This window comes from Rhinichthys klamathensis, unplaced genomic scaffold (assembly GCF_029890125.1).
Source record: "Rhinichthys klamathensis goyatoka isolate OS25496 unplaced genomic scaffold, OSU_Roscu_1.1 h1tg000099l_1, whole genome shotgun sequence".
In the NCBI taxonomy this organism is placed as follows: Eukaryota; Metazoa; Chordata; class Actinopteri; order Cypriniformes; family Leuciscidae; genus Rhinichthys; species Rhinichthys klamathensis.
The window spans coordinates 1,736,086-1,758,157 of NW_026606638.1; the positions used below are offsets into that span (position 1 = coordinate 1,736,086).

The following is a 22,072-nucleotide window of genomic DNA, read 5'->3' on the forward strand; positions in this document are numbered from 1 at the left end:
TCTTCCCATCTACGAAGCTAAATTTCATCTTTAAAAATTCAAATCTGAGATTATACATCCATTTAAACCTCTTCACCTCAGCGTGACCTGCAGGCGCAGGGGTAACAGTCTCCGTAGCTGATTCTGTAGTCCCAAGACCTGGCTGTGTGAGAGGGCGCGATCTGACGACTGATATGTCAGCCTATAGCAGAGGCTAGCGTGACCCATGTGTGGGTGTCTGAAGCGATCCACTAACGCCACGTTTTTAACAGAACCGCAAGAAGCCTCTCGCACAACTGCATGGAAGTCCAGTTCCTCATAGATTTCTGGGTCCATCCAGAAACTGACATCATGCGAGTAGCTTGGTGGGTAAAGGGAGAAAGGACTGAAAGGTCCAAGTGGATTGGCCTCGAAATGCTTAAGAAAGCGAGGATCGGCACTCCAAAGCAAGCGCCAGTCAGAAATGCCGAAAATCACAGTGGCTAAATGATCCAAGTTTATTGAGACGGCAATTAACTGAAAACCGTCATCGAGGGCTGAAGACAAAGAGGGTAGTGATGCGATCCGCCCAAACTTGGGAAGCATCTTTAAATTCATCCACACTTGCTGCTCTAGGCCTATTCGCGCCTCTTCAAAGGAGACGCTGTAAGAAGTGAGAAGCGACTCCAAACAATCTTGGAAGCACTGGAGAGGATGGGATTCTGTAGGGAACATTCCCACTAATAGAAGCTGGTGGAATGCAGGAGAACGGCTCAGGGAGATGGGCACTCTCTGAAAGACCAGGCCACTGACCGCATGAAGCGTACCAGGGCTGAAGTCCTCGTTCTGGGTGATCTCTTGGACATGCAGCAACAGAGACGGTCGAAGTGCATAGCTGCCAGTAAAGCTTTGTTGGTCATCCATAGACTCACAGTCCTTTTGCTCATTTTCGCTTTGGTCAAATATATAGGTGTCAGTAGGTTTAATCCAGTAGACCTCTGACTGGGTCAGAGTGGAGTCACAAGCCTCAGGTGTTTCTGGTAGGCAGCTTACCAGTTCTGGGAAATCCTCATTTATACTGCAAACAGGCCAGACTGACTTTAGCTCTCGAAGTAACTGTTCCTGGACAGTTTTCACTGGATGATGGGACTGCTGACCAAGGAAGTTCCTGACAGGAGACACAAGAATCAAGTAAATTAATGAAAACACTTAAATTCATAAGCATACTGACAAAAATATGGCAGTTATTGTTTTTAGAGTGAACAGCCCATCTTTTTCTTTTTGTATAATATAGTGTAAAGGCCTGTTCACACCGGGACGAATTACGCGCGCGATATTTGCCGACGTTTAACGCCTCGTGACTAAACAAAGGGCGCCAATGTGAGTGTGCACACCGACGCGAAAAACGACACGCGTAAAAGCGTCATTTTTTTAAAAACGCCTCGGGTTCGTTTTTTTAGTTTGACGCGCCGCGTCAAAAACTATCCGACCAATGAGATTGGCGCTTTTGCTCACGTGTCTGGAGCTTCTGAAGTTACAGTAAAACACAACTTGGGGGCGCTCAAACACAAAACGGTCTTGCCGAGCACACATACGTAACGGTGAAGAAGATATACGCCAAGATGCGTCTACACTGCCGGGAAGAAATAAGACAAGGAAGATGCAAGGCAAGATGAATGTAGAGCTGCTGGTCTCGTTGGTGTCGGAACATAAAGAACTATATGACAAACGCGACAGCGACTACAACATAGGACTATTTCTGTTTTACATTAAGCGCCATCTAATGTCAGGGAATGAATTGGCATGTTCACTCGGCTCATCGTCAGCCAAAATCGCTTGGGTGTGAACACAAAAAACGCATTGAAAAACGCTGGCGAATAACGCGCGCCGATATTCGTCCCGGTGTGTACGAGCCTTAAGACTGATAACAGATTATAATTTGTGATTTCAGCTTGACAACGTCACCATTTACAGATGAGTTTGCATATAAATGATAAATGCCATGATCACGCTGTCACCTCTAGTTTTTTAATGTTCATTACCTTAAAGCAATAGTTCATGCAAAACAGGAAATTCTGTCATTATTTACTCACACTCATGCTGTTCCAAACCTGTATGACTTCTGTAAAATGTTCATGTTATTGATAACCATTAAATGGCAACAAAATTTACAAATATTAATCCTATCCTATTTTGTCTACATAAAATAAATCCCTAAAATGTAAAAACAATTGTTTTAAAGATTAAAGTCGCCATGAAAGGGAAGTTGCGATAGTCTATGCTTCCCTATTATGATAAGAAAAAATCTAAGCAAGGACTTGATTTTGCCCAATTGATTGGATTGTTGTCGTTTGCTATTGTTATTGAAATATAACATTTTTGATTAAAGATTACGAAGACACGAGATCAAATCATATAAATCATTTATAATAAATACTGCAATATTCCATAAAAATGTGAAATTAGTAACTTTAAGCATCACAACATTGTAATGTACAGTATGAAAAATGTTTTAATAGTTGCTAAAGATTACATTTATAAATTATTAGTTATACATGTTATACATTTTAAAGATTAACTATGACCTGTAACCTGCATTGTTGGGTAAGCTACTCTAAAAAAGTAATTAATTACTAGCTACTAATCACATCTTCAACAGTGTAATTAGATTAATCTCTCTAAAAAGTATTACAATACTTATTGCTAATCCCATATCAACCTCGACCAGTTGAACAATGCAAGGATAGACCTGACACTGCTCTTTTAATTCTTACAAATAAATGTTCAGTTGCATAAATTATTCTTGAACTGAATAAAGTATTTAAAGGGAGATGTTTGATGTTAATTACACTATTGTTGTATATAGAATTGTTCCATAATCTATATTAAATTTAATGCAATTAAATCAGAAGTAACTAATTAAAATACAGAAAAATAAAAAGTAATCCCTTACTTTACTTTTTTTAGGAAAAAGTAATTAAATTACAGTAATTAATTACTTAGTAATAAGTTACACCCAACACTGCCTGTAAACGATGGGAAAGGCAATCAAAATGTGAAAATATGATAAATGAACAATTAAATATTCTATAATATAAACAAGACCGATAAATAAAAAAAATCTCTAATATCGGACAACATGGTACAGCTATTTCATACATCCCTCGCAAAAAGCAACATCAAAATGTGGTTCATATGACATGTCTGCTATATTGCAAGTCTTTTGAGGCCATGATAACTGTGTGAGGAACAGACCAAAATGCAAGTCATTATTCACTAATAATCTTCCCCTCTGCTGTGAAGCTTACATGACGCTCTTGACATGTGGTCATGAGACATGTGAGAAACAATGGTGTTAGTATGGTATTTCTGTAGTCCATGTGACACAAATGTACTAATAAACCGCACATTTTTTCTGTTTTTATATTGTCATAATTTTACATTTAATCTCCAAATAAATGTAGAAACAATATAAAGACAGAATATTTTAAATTTTGATCTAAAGGGTAGGAAATATAGAGAAATTGAGTAAAGTTATCAATCCTCACAGTCTTCACTGCATAAATGATAAATTAAACAGATTAATCCTTATTAAGTCAAGAGCAGTGACCAAAAGTCAAGAGCAGCGAGTGATTTTCTCTTTGTCTTTTGTTCTTTGATTAGCATTAATGACAGACATCACAGCAGCGGGTTTATTAGGCTGCTGTCACTTTAAGATTTGCCACATGACGTGGATCTGACATACATCCGATGTCCTCACAACTCTTTACGTACTTTTAAGACTTCATTTAACTCATTTAAAACTGTGCTTACGAGGATATTTGACAAAGCAGACATTTTGGCATACTTTTATGTGTCTGAAACGGATTTCTGTTAAACATGAGTCCTCTTTGTCTGTCACACAGACAAGAATATTCACAGACTGCGCACCAGTACAGATTTAATTTAATTTCTTATTTTTGCGTCTCATCTCACCTCTTTTGCTTGAATGGTTTAATAGCACTTGAATAAATGATAGCGTGATCATATACTGTAGCGCAGCCAAAAGATGACAGAAAAAACGGATGCTGTGTTAATTGGGTTAAATATTTTTAACGAGTTAAAAAAGTTGCCAGCCACCGTCAGCATTTTTATTTATTTTTTTCACAAAGATTTCATGGCCCTCAGAATATTTTGTATGAATATCTGAACATGTATGGAGTCCATCAACCCCATCACCCCCAAAGCTTCACAGTCCTGTGGCTCGCCCTGGGTGGACATTTTCCGGTACCGTTAGGCTGTTTTGATTTACAGTAGCCAACATTTGAAGTGGATCAGAAAAGTTCATCAAAGTTGTCCTAAGACAAGAACGGGTATTGTTCAAAATTCATGAATAACTTTGATGAAAGGTTTTGACCCACTTCAAATGTTATCTACTGTATATGATGTTCACGATGTTTGACGATCACGTTATTTTACATGTGCATAAGCAATGCTTCTATCGCTTGTTTCTGCTTCTTCGCCAGTGCTTTGATCCAGAGATTCTGTACTCTTTCAGAAGATGTGGAATAGCGCCCCCTACCATATAAGTGAAAACACGGATTGCTGGAAAATTGGAGATGGTTCTCAATGCAGTACATGAAATCCACGGGGAGGAGTTGGATCTGGATACCCACCTTACATATACCTAAACCTACCCATCTCCGCCCCCTGATCCCTAAACCCACCCCTAATCCCTAAACCCACCCCTAATCCTACCCATCTCCACCCCTTGGATCTTGATCCGACTCCTCCCCGTGGATCTCATGTACTGCATTGAGGTGCTACTGGAAAATTGTCTTAATGGCGGGAAAGCGTTGTGTCATAAATGATGGAAAATTGCTTCAATGGTGGGTAATGAGTTAATGGTGAAGTATGTCTTATCTGCGCCACTATTGCCATGCCTATGCTAGAACTGATTTGTTTTTCATGCGCATTTGTGCTTGTTTGACGTGAATAACATTATATAAGTCACTTCTGAAAATAAGTAACTGAATGTTACAGATTATTACAAAGAATGTGACTTCTCTGTAACTAAAAACGTTACAAATGTATGTGTTTTGGGCGTTCTTTATAGGACAATGGTGTTTTGGGGCCTGAAAATGCAAACCTTTGAAAACAGGTTTCAAAGTTCAAGTTGTTGAATGCGATACCGTTATCGTCTCCGTGTTAACTACAAAATAACTATAGAAATAACTATGAATAAATAAACGAACGAACGTACAAACAAAAAATGCGAATTTGTGAAAACGGTGACGTCATGCACTTGCATATTATTTGTTCAGTGTATAGGCGCGTAGTGTTTCTTTACAAAGTGACAGCGCCACCTACTGGCCTGGCATGCATAATACAGTGTTTTTAGTGTGGGAGCGTTTTGACAACATTATCATCTGCACACAAAAAACGCAAAGGAAAACTTTTCAGTTTAACCATACCCTTAGTTTTGCTATTATTCAATAAGCAACAAGTTACCACTCACCTGTTCATATAGTTACTCAACTCTGCCGGAAGCTCAAAACAAACGGTCTCCTTCCCAATGGGTTTTTCCATTTTCAGTTTCTCAGGCATGGTGTGCGGGAGACTCCGAGTGAAGATGTGGGTCAGACCTCCCTCTACATGAAAACCTTTGTCTTGACTCCTTAGCAAAATAATTGTATTTATTAAATTTAAAACTGAATGCCATTACATAATTGTAACAGGAACATTAAAAGTTCTTTATTCTAGAACTGAACTGAGCCGGACGATGACATCATTTTTTGCAGAACTGCTTTATAGATGAAATTAACTAATTTGATAATGAATGATCTTTTCAACGGAACTAACAAAATGCATAATTTTCCTGTTATCACTGTCAAACTGCTTTGAAACAATCAGTATTGTATAAAGCGCTATATAAATAAAGGTGACTTGACTACAAACGTGTCAAATAACATTTTAGTGGACTATGTCCACTTGTCCAAGTGAAAAGCTGTTTACCTGTAACCAGTACATCTGTAACCTTGATACGTTTCACAGTCAAAGGGACGGATTTCACTGAGAATTAGCCCTGCTTCTGCTGCCATGGCAACCACCTGCCAACTATTGTGCCATTCTCTCATTGGACTGTCACACGGAGTGCCGCCTTGCCCATTGCACAAGGTGACGTGCACTTCCCCATTGTCCTTCAGGACTGCAACGGCACTAGAAAAAAAACACACAAAACATCCATCCATTTTACATGAAATATGAAACTCTTGATCCCCTCAGTATTAACATTATATAACGCTGGAAGTGAAGCTTATGTAACACCCTAATAAAGACCTTAGTTGTAGCCACAAGTGTGTGTCACTTACCTTTGGAAAAATTTCACCAACAGGATGCGGTTCTTCTTTACGCCACTTTTACGCCCACAGTGAGGGAAATTGAAAATAACACAGTCAAAAAGATGATGCTGGATGGCTTCGTGCTCCTTTAGACAAGTGCAGTCCACTTCAAACAGAACAGCATTTCCTGCAATGGGAATTGTTGGAAAAGATAATACTGAATTAAAGGCCTCTGCAGAATTATCATACAGAATTCAAGGAGGCTTTTTAAACCCTCCTCAGTCGTTTCATAGCAACCGGCTGTATAAATTTATGGACTTGGCTGCAGGCATGCAAATTCAGGGCTATGATACTTATGTGGGAAGAATAGGTAAACTTGAAAATGTTTACATTAGCGGATTGTAAACTCTGGGTTTACTAAAATAGAACAAAATATCTTTCAGAAATCATGCAGACAGGACAACAAAGACGCAAGAAAGCACTGCACGAGTAAGAACATAAGTTACACAAGACAATCTTGACAACATTATCAGAATGAAGAACCACATAACCGACCTCTCTCACGGAGTCGCTGTATGTTCAACACGGCTCCCTCGTGTTTAAATGTTTGATTCTCGCTTTGAAAGCAAGTGGCGGTCACGCCGACCTCATCGCCTGCGGTCTCGCTCAAAGCTGCTGAGAAAGAGAAGTTGCCTTCCCCAACAAGTAGCACTTCGCGTGTCTTGGACATTTCCAGAAAATGCCAAGTAGACAATTCAGCAAGCTGTCACATTAGTAGGAGAACCAAACTTTTCGATACATTTTGAGCAGGCGTTACTGCGTCCCGTTGACTATCGAGCTTGAACTGAGCCCTGGGAGGCTGGCAGGACACACAATGCAGCATTGACATTAGACTGCATGTCACCATGACGCTCTTGCATCTCTCGCGATACAGCTTGAAATCTAATTAAAATACCAAAGCTTGTATTGACGTTGGTTGGGAGCTAACGCAACACCAGAAGACCAGAGGTGGTTTTAGGAGCAGGTTTTAGTCCCGTTTACGTAAGACGGTGTAATTGAAAAAGATAGAGGTGCAATGTCATAAGCTAGCGTGCAGCAGCAGCAGCAGTGAAGTTTCGTTCCCCGTGGAATGTCGCATAGTGGAAAACAACCGGTGCTTCTGTCACCGTAAACAAGAACACCGGTTACTATGAGATACGCTGCGAGCTCGATGGCCACTTCGAATGTAGTAAAATAAATAACAATTTTATGTGTCTGGAGAGTAAACAGTCCAGTAAAAAAAAAAAAAAAAAAAGTAATAAAAAAAAAAATATTATGACGAGATGATTTCTACCGCCAGCCTTGAGTACATTTTCAAATTCAAATTTTAAGATCGAATTTTATAAAATATTCATGCCCCGGCCACGTTCCAGTTTCCCGTTAGCACGCGTCCGCTGTGTTGCCAGATCTTACTAGGAAAAATAAGCGGCTGCCGTACCAAAAATAGGTCATTTGAACCATCGCAAAATAAAATCTTATTTAATCGCCTCTTACCAAATACGTGGACACGATCAAAATATTGAGTTGAATTTAAATAATAGTATTATTTTGTAGAGGCCACGTCTTCGAAGAATTCAGGTTACACTTTCCCCCAGTTATCTCAACGGCAAAAGTATCCCAATCAACATAATTTCAACCCTATTTGTAATAATATAGTTTTCACAGGTATAGCCTACAGATATTAGTCATTTAAATCGTGAATACGTAATTGTGTAGGTAGACTTAGCCTACGTTAGAAGAGAGAGTTTTGAAACGCAGAAACACGTAACGAAAGAAAGTGAAAAGAAAAAAAAACTATGGGGATTAATGACATTATGTAGAGTTGGTTCCATTAACTGCTATTATTGACCAACTGTGGGGAAAAAGTCGTTGCGGACATGGCAACATCGCTGGTCACCACGTTTATGCGTAAGAGAGATTCTGGTCAATGAAATACTTTTTATAAAAAGAAGGCGGGTCTAGACAATTCGATTGACGTATCACATAAATTTAGCTTCATAAAGTGTGAGCACTTTCAAGTATTAAACAAATGCATGGTGAACCACATTGTTTGACTTCCCCTGATGAGCAAGTGAAACACAATTTTTTTTTTATATATATAGAGAGAGAAAATGCATTTTTACTCCCCCTGTCCCCAAGCAAAACAGGAAGACGTGTTCAAGAAAAATTGAAAGTGAAAGCTTCCTGTCCGGAGTATAACCAAATTAGAAAGTTCAGACTCGGAGTTTCATGTAATTTCTTGTTCACTTGCGCGAAGTATTTTAAGGTAGGTTTGTTTCCTTTTAGAATAATATAGGGCTATCTTGATCAATGAATATGTCGAGAACATAAAATGTAATGTTTACACGAACTAAATGGCGGAACTGCTGATATAGGCAGCTATTGTAAATGTTTACACATGTTTAAGCTGACACAATCACACAAAGAACTGACAGTAGGCTACATTAGGAGTGAAATATTTGGATTTGGACTAACTTAATTTATGTTTCATTCTGAATATGTTTGTGATGTTTGGCATTATTGCTAGAAATTATAAATGTTTTTTTCTTATAAACGTACAATTAATTTCTTTACAAAAGTAAAATTCCATTTATTATATAAGCGAATGATTTGGACCGGGAAGTTCTTGTAAATTAGGCACAAGGTGGTTACTTTGAAGAAGCTATAATATTGATTTATATTGAAACATTGATTTGTTTAACATTTCTAACTAACATACATTTCCTTACTTTTATTTGTTATTTTATAGTTTTTGGTTGACTTTATTAGTATTCTAAATTATAGAAAATAGTAATAAAGATGTGTCCAAACATTTTGCTGGTAGTGTCAAACTGACAAGCAATTTATTATTATTCCATTTAATCCACAGGAGAAATTTAAAAAAAATGTCATCCATCCAATTCTTTGGCTGGGAGGCTTTCTATGATGAAGATCGTCATCTTCAGGCAGGCCAGGAAGCCAAATCAGGCAGACACTATACAATGTATCACGGCACCTCTGTGCAACAAGCTCGTCAGATCATAACAAATGGGTTCAAGCAATCAGCAGATGGAATGCTAGGACCTGGAGTTTATGTGAGCCGTGACCAGAAGAAAGCAGAGCGCTATCCTCTGAGATCACAACCTACTGACAGAATCGTGCTTAAATTAAGCGTCGACTGTGGAAAAATCAAAAGAATTGATAAGGACAACCATCCCATGCAGAAGACCTGGAATAGCCAGGGCTATGACACTGCCTGGGTACCTCCTAACTGTGGCATGAAAGCTGTGCCTAGCGGTCTAGAAGAGGACTGTGTCTTTGACCCAGCGCGTATCGAGGTCACAGATATTGCTCTTGCACCCAACATGACCATCTTAACTGAACTCAAACAGCTCATTTCTCAAAACCAAAAGGCTCCAACATATTCAAACACCTCAGGTACTTGTGCAGTGTGCAAATTAAAAGCAGGTCCTGCTCATGCTGTACAGCAATGCTGGGGATGTGGAGAGACTATCTGCACTCTCATGATCAAACACAAGTGTGATGGCTATTAATCAGAACTGATCATGACGGATACTTCATCCAGAGGCTTGTTTTAGGCTGGTTTGTACGCTAGGCACAGCTTTTCAGCAGTTCAACTGTATTAATGTTTACAGTTGAACTGAAATCCACTTTATCTGTGTATATAAGATTTGACTTTCCTCATAGTTCTCAGGGACACACAATCATCTTTGACATTCATCCTCTGACAATCACTTTTTTTCTGCTGTTATGTGGCACCATATTTGAGGTTATAAACAAAACTGAAAGTATACATATATTGATTGCCTGTGACTTAATGGTCTATACCATCTGTACTATATTTTGATTTTTTTTTTTCATTAAAAATGTCGTAAAAAAATACATCCATTTTGTGCATTGACTAGTATATTAAATGTTTGAAAATAGATGATCAGAACTATTTCTGTTCTTAATACACATGCAAAAGTAATGAGGATTTCAATTGCAAAACCTGTAGGAATGTTTGTTATAGCCATATTTCATGGGCCAAAATTATACCTTGAATATCTGTTATTTTATTTGATTTATTTGTGACACTATTTCATTATGGAATAAGAGTTAATTGTAGAAATCATTAAATCTTGCTTTATTAACCATTACACCCTGAAGGAACTGGGAACCTCCTGTCATCTAAAAGACACATTGGATTACTAAATATCTGGTAACTTATAGGATGAACAGTAACCTACTACACACATTTTTTTCTTATTTAAAAAGCTGGAAGCAGAAAAACTTCCAGATGAGAAAGTGAATCATTTGGCATACTATGATTTTATTGTTTTTTGCAAGTTATAAAACTTCAATTAAAGGTTTAACATTTTAAATCCTAGTGAGGTTTCCCCAAGACCACAATTTAAAATGGTCCCGCATTTATTTACATACCAGGCTTTACTGAGGAATACATACACATTCCATTGAACAGGCATTATAAACCTGAACGAAAAAAAAAAAAAAAAACAGATGTACAAATGTGAATGTGACATACACAGTTGCTATGAGGTTGCAAACAAAAATTTGAAACCACAGGGTGGTAGGTAGCCATGATTTTGACAAAATGTGTTAAAACCTCATTTGTGTTTGCATCATTAAGACATAGTGAAATGCAAAGGATGCTACGGCTACTTTCAGCTGTTTTGCTGTTCTTTATGTTCAATTATGCCTTTTGCAATGAGGTCTGGAATCTCAACTGCAAGCCATGGTCCAAGCTTTGGAAAGAACAGAGATTAGTTATTAATATGAGATGCAATACCTTCAAAGAAACAAATTAGTTTAGGAAATGAATGACATAATACATATCATTTTAGACATGTAACTTTACTTACTCCCAAAGCCATTAGATGAGCCAGACCAAACTTTGGGACATTTCTTGCCCACAGTGGCTTGAAGTGGTCTGTCAGGCAGATTTTTCCACCTCTGTGACAAAAAATGGTTTTGAAAGATCATTTCACAATAAAGGTACATTTTAACACAATATTAGATAATTGGGATGAAATTGAAAAGCTATTAACACATGAAGCGAACCTGTACATCTTCGCCGTCTTCCCATCTAACTCAGGAATGGCCACTTCAGGTGCTGTGGCAGGATATGTAACTGGAATCTGGAAATCAGGGTGAAGTTAAATACGTTATCCAGACTTTCATAAAATTAAGTTAAATGTAAAGTAAGTGAGTTCAAAATGCCTTACATCAAACTCCATGTCAAATTCATATTTTAGAAGCTCGTGAATATACCAGCATTTTCCAAACCACCTACACAGAAAAGGTAGCAAGATGTTAATGAAAATATAAGAGCTCCTAAAAAGAAGAATGGTAATAATACTGACCTTGTACCCTCTTTGTTGGACTCCAAACGGAACCAATCATTGTCAGCTGCTTTGTTATTTTCAACATACTGCAAGGCAACGCAATTATTATATGAAGCGCACATATTTTGAAACATTAAGTTTATATTTGTACGCAAACTGTTAATCATAAATGATAATGAACTAAGTCAATAAGACTGAACACTTTTAACTTAATGACACGTATGGTTATTCGTTCACACAGCTAGCATCGTAGCTCCCTAATATGCTTTTGCTACAATACAATAACTCACCTTTATGAGAGCTAAATATTCTTCTCGAAGTCTCTGAACCCATAGTTCTTTGTCTCTTGGTCCTGAATTTGTTTTTAAAAGTGGTATATCAGAAACTGCCTTTCTAGTGGCTTCATCTGCCATGTTGACAGTTGCGGTGTCCGATTCGTAAACGAATCGTTCTTTCGAGTCGGATCTTTTTAGTGTATCTCACATAGACAGGTATCTCACTAAACAACTACTCAAGTGCTACACGTGCGTGCATACATGGACCACGTGATGACGTTAAAGAATGACTGAATCGGTTCATTGAAACGAACTTTTCAAAAGAACCGAGTCGCAGAAATGAGTCATACCACCCCAATGTATGTGCCCCGTGACGTCAGAATATGTTATTTAAAGTTACTTTTATTATTAAAAGAGCTTACCTTGTATCATATCACAACAATATATTATGCTAACAACACAGCGTTGCAAATACGCTTCATTAATTGTCCAAATGTCTTGTTTTCAGCGTTGTGCAGAATGAACAGCAGCATGTTTCTGCACGGAGGTGTTTCATAGCTGCTCTTCTTTAAATGACTGCACTGATCAGCTGGTTCCGCCGCTAGAGTCTGTAGTTGAGTTGTCTCTACATCCCTCAGCATCCTTTCACCTTACTCTCTTCCAGCGGTCACTGGATGTAAAAAGCTATATTTCAGTATGATTTCAGGATATCATTTTTGCATACTGTAACGGCACAACCCACATTTATTCAGCGTAAGTAATGCCAGAAAATGCATGATTATTGACGAGCTCAAATGTGCAGGTCATTCGTTATTATCATGTTGATTCGAGTTCTTGCAGAGTTGAAAATTATTTACTCCCCCCCATTATCTTTTCTTATGTATTTTTGTGAAATGTGGGCAATATTGCAATTTCTTAGTAAAGGAAGATTGCATGATCCAATGTTTTATATGATTAAATTATTATTAATAATTTTGTCTCTCACAGTTCAGAAGATCAGGTTGAAAGTGTGTGGTCCTCTCATTTGGCTCTGGGTTCCCATGGGCAGTGTGCTGGCCTTGTCAAACCGGCCAGGGCGCCAAAACTCCCCCTTTCCACAAGATAGACCCTTGTCACGGTGGGATAGGAGAGATGGACGGCTGCCTAACCCGGGAAGCTTTGATGGTCTACACCGCAACTGTAAAGGTCTGATACTCTTTTCTATCTCTGTTGATTTTTTTATGCATTTTTCATAAATTCAATTAAAATACATACATAATGTATTTACATAATTGCTGGTGCTTCTAGATGTATTTCCACAGCAGATTGAAGGTGTAAAACTGGTGATAAATAAGACCCTCAGCAGTTTTTTCAAGGTTTGTTCATACATGTTATTCAATTATGACACTATTCAGGAGTTTCACTTATTTTAATGAACATTTTCAGCACAATTTAGCACTAAATATTTGTGTTTCTTCTCTCCTCAGGTCAGTCACACGTTTCACCTCAGTGCTGTTGCTCCGTCCAGTTATCGCTTTCACGCTGAGCACCTACAGTCAGACACTGACAGCAAAGAAACGGTAAGAATCTGACAGATCTGGATCATGTTCAGTTCTTTTTTCTTGCATCTGTTCCTGTTCAAGTGGTTTTCTGTGGCATTACAGCTGAGGTTAGGGGATTTAACAACATCTTTATCAAAAATCTTTGGCAAGAGGTACAGTATGTTTGGACAGGGGCGTCGATATTTGTTGTATTATTATTCTTGTATTATTCTTCTTCTGCATCACAATTTGATTGGGTTATCCTGCAAATGACATTACAAGGTTGTGTATATTAGTTAAGCAACTATGCTGTGACATATTATACACTGTAGTTTGGAATCAGGGCAAAATGGCAGGAAAATTGGACTTGTGATTTTTGTTGAATTAGGAGTACAGTAATAAAGACAATATTAAGAAACTTCATTTTTGTATAGCGCTTCTAAAGGTGCTTTCACACACTCACAAAAACAAGAATATACATTTCAAACTTTTGGGCTTGGTAAGTTTCTTATGCTCATTAATTAATGCCCCTTCACACAATGCATTTTTGCGGTTAAAAACAAGAGATGCATTCCTTTTAAAAGTATGTCAGTATTCTGCCAAAGATTATTTAATAGGAATTGTTTTGTTCTGGGAACATTCGCTACTTCATAAAGACATGAATATGGACTGATACTGACTTTTGACATTGTTGGATAACTTGAATGCCTTTTCTTACCAAATTCTAAAGTAGGCTTTGGTTTAGGTAACTTATTTAACATTAAAAGTTATTTATTTTTAGCTTATGACTCATACTGCATATTATGCAATGTTTGAATAAATAAAAAACCTGCAGTACGAGTTACTAGGTTTGTTTGAACACATTTCAAAAGTAGTGCATCTTAATGGGCAGTAATGGACAGGTTTAAATAATAATGAACTAATTGCCTGAAGTGTGTTGGGTATATATGCATTAGATAAGTTATGATGAATTTACAATCCAATGATCTTCTGTGTATAAAGGACTCACCTATGCTTATTGGGGAAATGGACTCCTCTGGCAGCTTAAATGCACACTCTTTGTTTCATCTGAGTGAGAAAATAAGAGCTAAAGCAGTATTTCAGGTTAGTAGCAGTATGCAATATTGCTCTAGTTTAAACACTTTTTAACAATGTGGTGTGGACTGACTTCATATTCTTTGAAATAGACTCAACAGGCACAGTTTGTCACATGGCAGTTTGAGACGGAGTATAGAGGCAGTGACTTCACAGCAGCGATTACTTTGGCTAACCCTGACATTCTCAGGGAATCAGGTATGATCGCGTGAGTTCCTCATTATGACGGATGACAGACTGATTTATAGATGTCACAGGAATGTGCTTTGGTTAAAACAACACAATACAGAACATGCAGAACAGGTCTTTCTTCTGTTGCTCTTGTACGTCATTTTGATGAATTGTTAAAAAAAAAAAAATTGAGTAGCACTGCATTCTTTTTAAACTCCTTAAGAGTCACCCTGCTTCTGTAAAAAAAAAAAAAAAAGATATGTTTGAATCAGTTGTTTCTTCTCATTAGTGTGTCTGTCTTTTATTAGTATAAGACATGGGTTTCCAATCTGGGGTTTCCTGAGAGAAGCAATTTTGTGAGTTGATGAAAAACTAATAATGAATTCAAACGAAAAAATCATAAAAATGAAAGATTATAATGAATAAATCATTTTAAAATAGAACCTGTTGAAATAATAACCCTTACTAAAAGTGGTTAGTTTGTTTGTTTACCCGCATGTCATGTGACCATTAACCAACATAAAAGAACTGTGAACATGCGAATGTGTTCAAATATTGAAATATTACCTTAAACATTTAGGGTGTACTTCAATTGAATATTTTAGGCCAAACTGGTTCGGCAACGCATAAAGGCCCCGATATACTCGCGGTAAAGTTCTTTTTCGTTCTTAAATCAAAGGGTAAACCAAAGTTTGAAATACATGAGCAGCGATATGCTGTTAGCGAACATCCTAAACCGCCCACACTACTGAGAGCAGCTTTTAGTTGAATATGTAAATACAGTATATGCTGCAAGAAGGCGGACAGCTACCCATTACATAATCGCCACGGACCAATGGTAGTACAAAGTTGTTTTCCAGCTATAGCAAACTTTTCCATAAAGTTTGCTTTGAAAGGCTGTTTCGAACTCCCAAAACGAACTCCAAATGAACTTTGATTTGGCCTGATTTTGTTCGAAATGTCACATCAGTTCGTTCTTCGACTTCTCTTGAAGTATATTGGGGCCTTAACACCACACTAAAGCACTCAAAACACCTTAACAGCTAAATAGCAACACTCTGACAACTCCTCAGACACCCTAGCAATCACGTAGCAACAAACTAAAACCACTCAGAACACCTTAGCGAGCTTAGAACCTCGATTCAATCTTCCGGTATTTGTGTGTTCACTCGATTTGATTCTATTATCGATTCAATCTTCAGATCTTCGTACGTTCACACGACTTGATTCCAATCTCGATTCAACCTTCGGGTCTTTGTATGTTCACACGATTCTATTCCAATCTGGATTCAATCCTCGTGTCTTCGTGTGTTCACTCGATTCGATTCCAATCTTGATTCAATCTTTGGGTCTTCGTATCTTCACACGATTTGATTCCAATTTTGATTCAATCTTCAGGTCTTGGTGAGTTCACACGATTTGATTCCAATCTTGATTCAATCTTCAGTGCTTCGTATCTTCACACGATTTGATTCCAATTTTGATTCAATCTTCAGGGCTTCGTGTGTTCACACGATTTGATTCCAATCTTGATTCAATCTTCAGGGCTTCGTGTGTTCACACGATTTGATTCCAATCTTGATTCAATCTGCAGGTCTTCGTGTGCTCACACAATTCAATTCTAATCTGGATTCAATCTTCGTGTGTTCACACGATTTATTTCCAATCTCGATTCAATCTTTGGGTCTTCATACGTTCACATGACTCGATTCCAATCTCAATAAAATGTTCGGGTGTCCATTCATGTGTATTTCGTGCTATAACTAGTTGTGAAAAGGATGATCGGTTTACATGCTGCTTAAACTGAGGCCCCCACAGTGATCTGTAACACCCAGGGCCATACCCTCCATTGAGGTCCCCGAGGCCCAGACCTCAGTATATTTCCGAGGTGTATACAATTAAAGTTGTGAAATAATTTCCTAATATTAATTCTACTTTGGTGCTGCAAGGATATTGCAAAGTTAACCAACCTTCTGCATAGCGACAAAATTGCATTAGTCTCACGCTAAATGTGTGCTGCTCACATTTAAAAACAAATTAAACTCTAGTTAATGTTGTTATCTGTTTGTGCCTTTTTTGTGCCAGTTATCATGGTTGCACACTTTCTTCAAAGCGTATCCCCGCAGCTGGTACTGGGGGGAGAGCTGGTGTACCATCGAGGTCGAGCAGAAGAAGGGGGAATACTTACCCTGGCAGGCCAGTACTCAGGTTAGATGGGTCTTCTGCTTTAGTGCAATGGTCATCCATTTGTTATACACCAGTGTAAGTAGTCCTAAGCAGTTACTTCTTGAGTGTAACTCATCCTATTTGTGTGTACAGTGTTCTGTTTCTCAAAGGTACTTAAAGCTCAAATGTCATATCATTTTCTGCCTTAGGGCCAAATTGGGTTGCAACTCTGAATGCTGGTAAAGGAGGTGCACATGCTAGCTACTACCACAGGGCCAACAAACAGGTATGGTGGTGTTGATGGGTATGTTATTGTTTCAATGACAAGACACAGCAATAGTTTCGTAATTCATCAAGTGTTAATTCATCTCTGCAGATTCAGGTGGGAGTGGAGTTTGAGGCGAGTACTAGGACCCAAGAGACAACCTTCTCTTTTGGTTACCAGATGGAACTTCCTGAAGCTAAAATGGTCTTCAGAGGTAAGAATGGCAGATATACTGACTGTGCAATATATAAAGTTGCAGTCTTTTTTTTTTTTTATTGTCACTCTGTTGTCTCATAGTTGAGCCAAGCAATCTGCCTTTTGCCACAAAACTGATCATAAAAGACCCAATTTCAGTCAAGTCGTGACAAAACGTGAACCCTTTCTCTTTTTAAACCTGGTTTTAAACATTGACTTATATACTCTTACTCAAATTAGTGTTTTGTTTTTCATACTCCTCATTGTAGATGGCAACAGTAGTGTTCAGGAAGTAAAAATTCTATTAAAAAAACTTGTCTTCAGTTGGAACCCCTGTCATTAACAAAGCTCTATACATCTTCCATAGAACATGTGAAAAAATTAGCTGGCTTCATCTTGGCATAGCAATAACAATAAACATTAGTCTAACAGTAGTATAACCTATGTTTCTGTAGAAACTCCAAGTCTGTGTAATATGAGTGGATTGTGCATTTTGTTGGACACTGATTTGTAAATAAGTAAAATTTTATACACTGCCATTAAAAAGTTTGGGGTCAGTAGGGTTTTAAAATGATTTGAATAGAAAAGAAAGTTTAAAAAGAAGAGTATTTTTTTTTAGATAAAAATCTTTTGTAACATTATAAAAGTATTTAATGTCACTTTTGATCAATTTAATTAATCCTTTTCTGGATAAAAGTATTCATTGCTTTAGGGGAGAAAAAACTGACCTCAAACTTTTGAATGGTAGTCTATTGCAGAATATAGCACTTGCCGCCATTGTTCAGACAGTAGTCTTCTAAATGCCTAATGAATTAAACTTATGTTTCACATGTAACTCATCATTTTGTTAATAATTTTGATGGTTTTTTTTAGGAATGTTGGACAGCCGCTGTATCATTGGTGGGGTTCTGGAAAAGCGGCTCTACCCTCTGCCTGCCACCTTGATCATGGGTGCCTTTGTCAACCACAGAGCGGACAAGTTGCAGGTCGGTCTTGGGGTCAGTGTTGGTTAGATACGGATCCTAACTCAATATAGGCACGCTTAAGACTTTGGGGACCCCAGAAAACCACCTTCACGTCTGCCCAAAGACACTGGTCCACCACAGACTACGGACAGAACAGGAAATCCAACCAAAGCCCTGTTTGCCATACTGGACAATCATGCCGTTCATGGCCAGCAGGAATGAGGGCTAAAAAAGACCAGGAACACAAATCCCTCTATGTTTGTTCCATCCTGTTTCAAAGGTTTAGCTGTTTTGGTCTTATGTTGGCCCCTAAGTAACCTGAGGTAAATAACTGAGGTATGTTCACAGATTTTTTCTTATTTAAGAACAAGGTGGCAGCATCTGTTGGCAGAGACCATGCAAATGCAGTGACGTAAATGAGTGTCGCAAAATTTCCTGTGACTTCTCTATTAAAGATCTATTTTTTGTAGCAAACTCCAGTTATAGTTTAGACTTTAATATCAATAAATCAAGCCAAACATACTGATGATTAGCAAAGAGGTCCAAAAATGTTTCATGTGTTATCCCCTCAATTGACTTCCATTCAAATAAAACACCATCTGCTCTCCTTCTTAAACTAACTTTTACGTCTCTTCTTAGGGGACGGACTCTGGTATGAAGGCTAGTATGACAATGGAAGGAAACACAGTGACAGTGTGAGCTGTATAAGGAAGGATGCATTATACATGAGATATTATAGGACTTTTTTTCTGATTTGACAAAAATCAGACTAGAGTCAGAGCTGTGGAGTGGTATTGCATTGACTTATGAAGCATAACAGCCATTGGCTCACAGGAATGCAGGTGTGAATCTGGCCTGCATCATATTGACCATATACACGTTGTGTCAGGAGTGTCAACCGCATGTAAATGCAAGAGTATATCCCTTAAATGAACGTGACTTAAGACCCATTCACATGGAGGACGATAACTGTAACCATAAAGTTTAAATATTTCTTCTAATTCTATGAGAATAGTGATATTCCACACCACTGCTATAACAAAAATGACAAAGAGGAGCGATATCATTGGAATCACTTTCAGAATGATTTTTCCAGCTGATCAACTATAAAAAACATTTGAGAATCATGTTAAAGCAATTGCTTAACTTTAAAGAGCTTGAGCATTTAAAGAGACAGATGACAACTGCAGCTTGTGCTTATAATAAACAGAACATTATAGTCTGTAAGTGTATACACTTATTTAGCTATAATTAGTTATCATACCTGGTGTGAAAAGGCATTTACTTCCAAAATTGCGATGATTGACAGTGTTAAAGGTGCAGTAAGCGATTTCTGAGAAACGCTGTTGAAAGTGGATCGGACCGAGCTCCAAAACACACTTGTAGCCAATCAGTTTACACTCATTAGGGGGGAGGTGCCTATGTTGCATAGCGTGTTCGTGAATTTGGGGGTGAAGCTATCAAGATACGGGTTTGATTCTTTTTAGGTAGGGGTGTGTTTGTTCTGGTGATTTCAAATATCAACAGCGTTTCTCAGTAATCGCTTACTGCACCTTTAACCATAGCAACGTTTTTGCATCTTGCAGCCGTTTGGTATTCGCTTTTTTAAAGGTGCACTATGTAATATTGACAGCTAGTGGTTAAAATGGGTACTGCAGTCTAAATTCAAAATATTGGAGAGAGTTGTTTGCCCGCCCCCCTCCTCCTCAGACTCAATGCTCACTCAGGTTGCCAGATTGAGGACACGCAACAGGAGCGAGGGCAATTGACAGTGGAAGGCAAGGAGACTTATTACTGTGAGTTGATGAGTTGATTTATCCGCATTTAATATGCCCCGGTTCATAGAGATTTTTAGTTGGATGCCGAGACATTTTTGGTCAGGTAGAATCTGCGATCTCTGACCCAGTTCGTTTGCTGGCTTCAATGGCTGCTATACGTTGTGTGTTTTGCCAACTGGCAAACCGTGGAGTCAAATTACTATTTGGTAAATTGGCAGTGGGTGGGATCACACAGACCAAAACAAAAGCAGACTCTGGTGTTAGCATTCGGCATTGTTTTCAGAGAAATGAGTATGTGAACTTAGCATGTTTCCTAAATATCTGCAAACATATTATGGTATTTTTATGCTTTAGTACAGTCAAAAAATTACATACAGCACCTTTAACCATAATAATATAAACTACCAAAGGCTTGTTATGGTGCGTTCAAGTCCTCCTGGGAAGTTCGTATTTACGAGTTGAGAAGTCGGGTTTACGATGTTAGGTGAGTTTAAGATGGGGGTTAACCTTCTCTTAATTAATGACACAAGGCTTTGAAACACTACTACTAGAAAATGAAGAACAAAAAATGTGCATCAGGTGTGTTTAGCTTTTTAACGTTTAAATTTTTTTTTTAATTTATGAAGCACTGTAAACTTTATCATTACACATAATATTGTCATATTACAATGCTATCATATTTTGTGCAGGAAATTAGCTTATTTTGTTGTAAATACAAAAGCCTGACAATGTCACTGCTAAATACCTCTTAATATCGTTGTATTCTGCCATGTTTCTCACTGACACGCCCCCAACTCGTAAAGAGCGGGGTTTAAAGAAAATCCCAAGCCTCCCAGTATTTATAACTTGCGTTCATGATGGTGTTCTTGTGCGCTCAACTCGTGAATACCATGATCTTTCCGACACGACTTGAATGCATCATTATGTCTGTCTTTTAACTAAACCCCCATAGACAAAATGGCGCTGTTTTGTTTATGCTCAGAAGGCTGCTTTGCTTGTCATCCTGACTTATAAGCGTCTTTGGGCTTGTTGTTTGGGCTTGCCTCATAAAATGAGCCACTTTATGGCATTAATAATGTAAACATAGTTAATAAAGGCAGTTGCCGGTTGTGATACTTTGGTCTTATTTACAGCATTTGGACTTAATTTATTATGTGATCATTTGCTTTTTTTTTTTTAAATATCTGGCAACACAATCTCTTAGACCCTCGACCGCAAGGCTGGTGTGGAAAGACCTTTGTCAAAATGTGCGAATGAGTCAAGGCTCTTGCCTCTTTCCAGTGCACACAGAGAAGACAGACACATCTCTGATACATGTTTATATACATCATAAAGAAATAGTTATTCAGTTTGGTTCTGTACACACACTGCATTAAAATTTGTAAATGCAGCTGCCAAATTTAGCTGCAATGTGATGAATGTAGACTGTTTGGGGTGCTTTGTCTACTTTTGGTAGGGGTTGAATTTTGTTAAAACTAAGAGATTTCAACTGTTTCATTTTTGATATATGAAGGACACATTCAAACGATCTTGGAGACTTTTACCATGTCTCCGTCATTTATTTTTGCTAAAATAAATGTCACTTCTGTAGCCTATTGTAAGAAGTATTGTAGACACCTTGGCTTCAGATGTCAAATCTTAATATCATAGTAAACAAACTGCTGGAAATAAAGAACTGAGATAATGTATTCTGTCAGTATTCTCAAGCGCCTGTCTCACAGCTGAATAATATTATATAGAAACTCTATAATGAGATTTTTTGGTAAGGAATTATGTAAACTGAGTGGTCATGAGAAAGTCTGTCAAAGCACAGGTCAGTTCCATGAGTCACATATACAGGATCATTTTAATGAAAGAAGTGTTTTACATTGCATTCACAAAATGTAATAAAACTGTGAAGAGATGACAAAAAATATATATACAAGATCATTGCAAGTTAACGGCATGATCTAAGGGTACATTTACACAACGATGTACTAA

General features: G+C 37.9%; 4 protein-coding genes across 5 annotated transcripts; 2 read left to right on the plus strand and 2 right to left on the minus strand.

Annotated features, from left to right (window-relative positions):
• fdxacb1 (ferredoxin-fold anticodon binding domain containing 1) lies at positions 1-7,488 on the minus strand. The gene is made up of 5 exons (XM_056252932.1): positions 6,834-7,488; positions 6,309-6,465; positions 5,953-6,156; positions 5,456-5,614; positions 1-1,126 (listed from the first exon to the last, which is right to left on the minus strand). The coding sequence occupies exons 1-5, from the start codon at positions 7,006-7,008 to the stop codon at positions 73-75; spliced, it is 1,749 nt and encodes a 582-aa protein (XP_056108907.1). The 5' UTR covers positions 7,009-7,488; the 3' UTR covers positions 1-72.
• A 955-nt stretch (positions 7,489-8,443) lies between these two features.
• On the plus strand, positions 8,444-9,899 carry gig2p (grass carp reovirus (GCRV)-induced gene 2p). Of its 2 annotated transcripts, none has more exons than XM_056252868.1 (2): positions 8,444-8,583; positions 9,187-9,899. In XM_056252868.1, exon 2 carries the CDS (start codon positions 9,203-9,205, stop codon positions 9,848-9,850), a length of 648 nt encoding a protein of 215 aa, XP_056108843.1. In that variant the 5' UTR covers positions 8,444-8,583; positions 9,187-9,202; the 3' UTR covers positions 9,851-9,899. The 2 variants fall into 2 exon arrangements, with proteins under 2 accessions (XP_056108843.1, XP_056108842.1); XM_056252867.1 differs by having other exon boundaries at positions 8,445-8,587; positions 9,190-9,899.
• Positions 9,900-10,873: 974 nt separating this feature from the next.
• Positions 10,874-12,131, minus strand: ufc1 (ubiquitin-fold modifier conjugating enzyme 1). The gene is made up of 6 exons (XM_056252870.1): positions 11,953-12,131; positions 11,681-11,748; positions 11,543-11,606; positions 11,379-11,455; positions 11,180-11,270; positions 10,874-11,062 (listed from the first exon to the last, which is right to left on the minus strand). Exons 1-6 carry the CDS (start codon positions 12,073-12,075, stop codon positions 10,982-10,984), a joined length of 504 nt encoding a protein of 167 aa, XP_056108845.1. The 5' UTR covers positions 12,076-12,131; the 3' UTR covers positions 10,874-10,981.
• A 363-nt stretch (positions 12,132-12,494) lies between these two features.
• On the plus strand, positions 12,495-19,043 carry si:dkey-71l1.1 (uncharacterized protein LOC569883 homolog). Its single transcript, XM_056252933.1, has 10 exons — positions 12,495-12,690; positions 12,930-13,122; positions 13,225-13,292; positions 13,404-13,496; positions 14,460-14,561; positions 14,645-14,750; positions 16,809-16,931; positions 17,099-17,175; positions 17,266-17,368; positions 18,223-19,043. The coding sequence occupies exons 2-10, from the start codon at positions 12,978-12,980 to the stop codon at positions 18,360-18,362; spliced, it is 957 nt and encodes a 318-aa protein (XP_056108908.1). The 5' UTR covers positions 12,495-12,690; positions 12,930-12,977; the 3' UTR covers positions 18,363-19,043.
• The last annotated feature ends 3,029 nt before the right edge of the window (positions 19,044-22,072 follow it).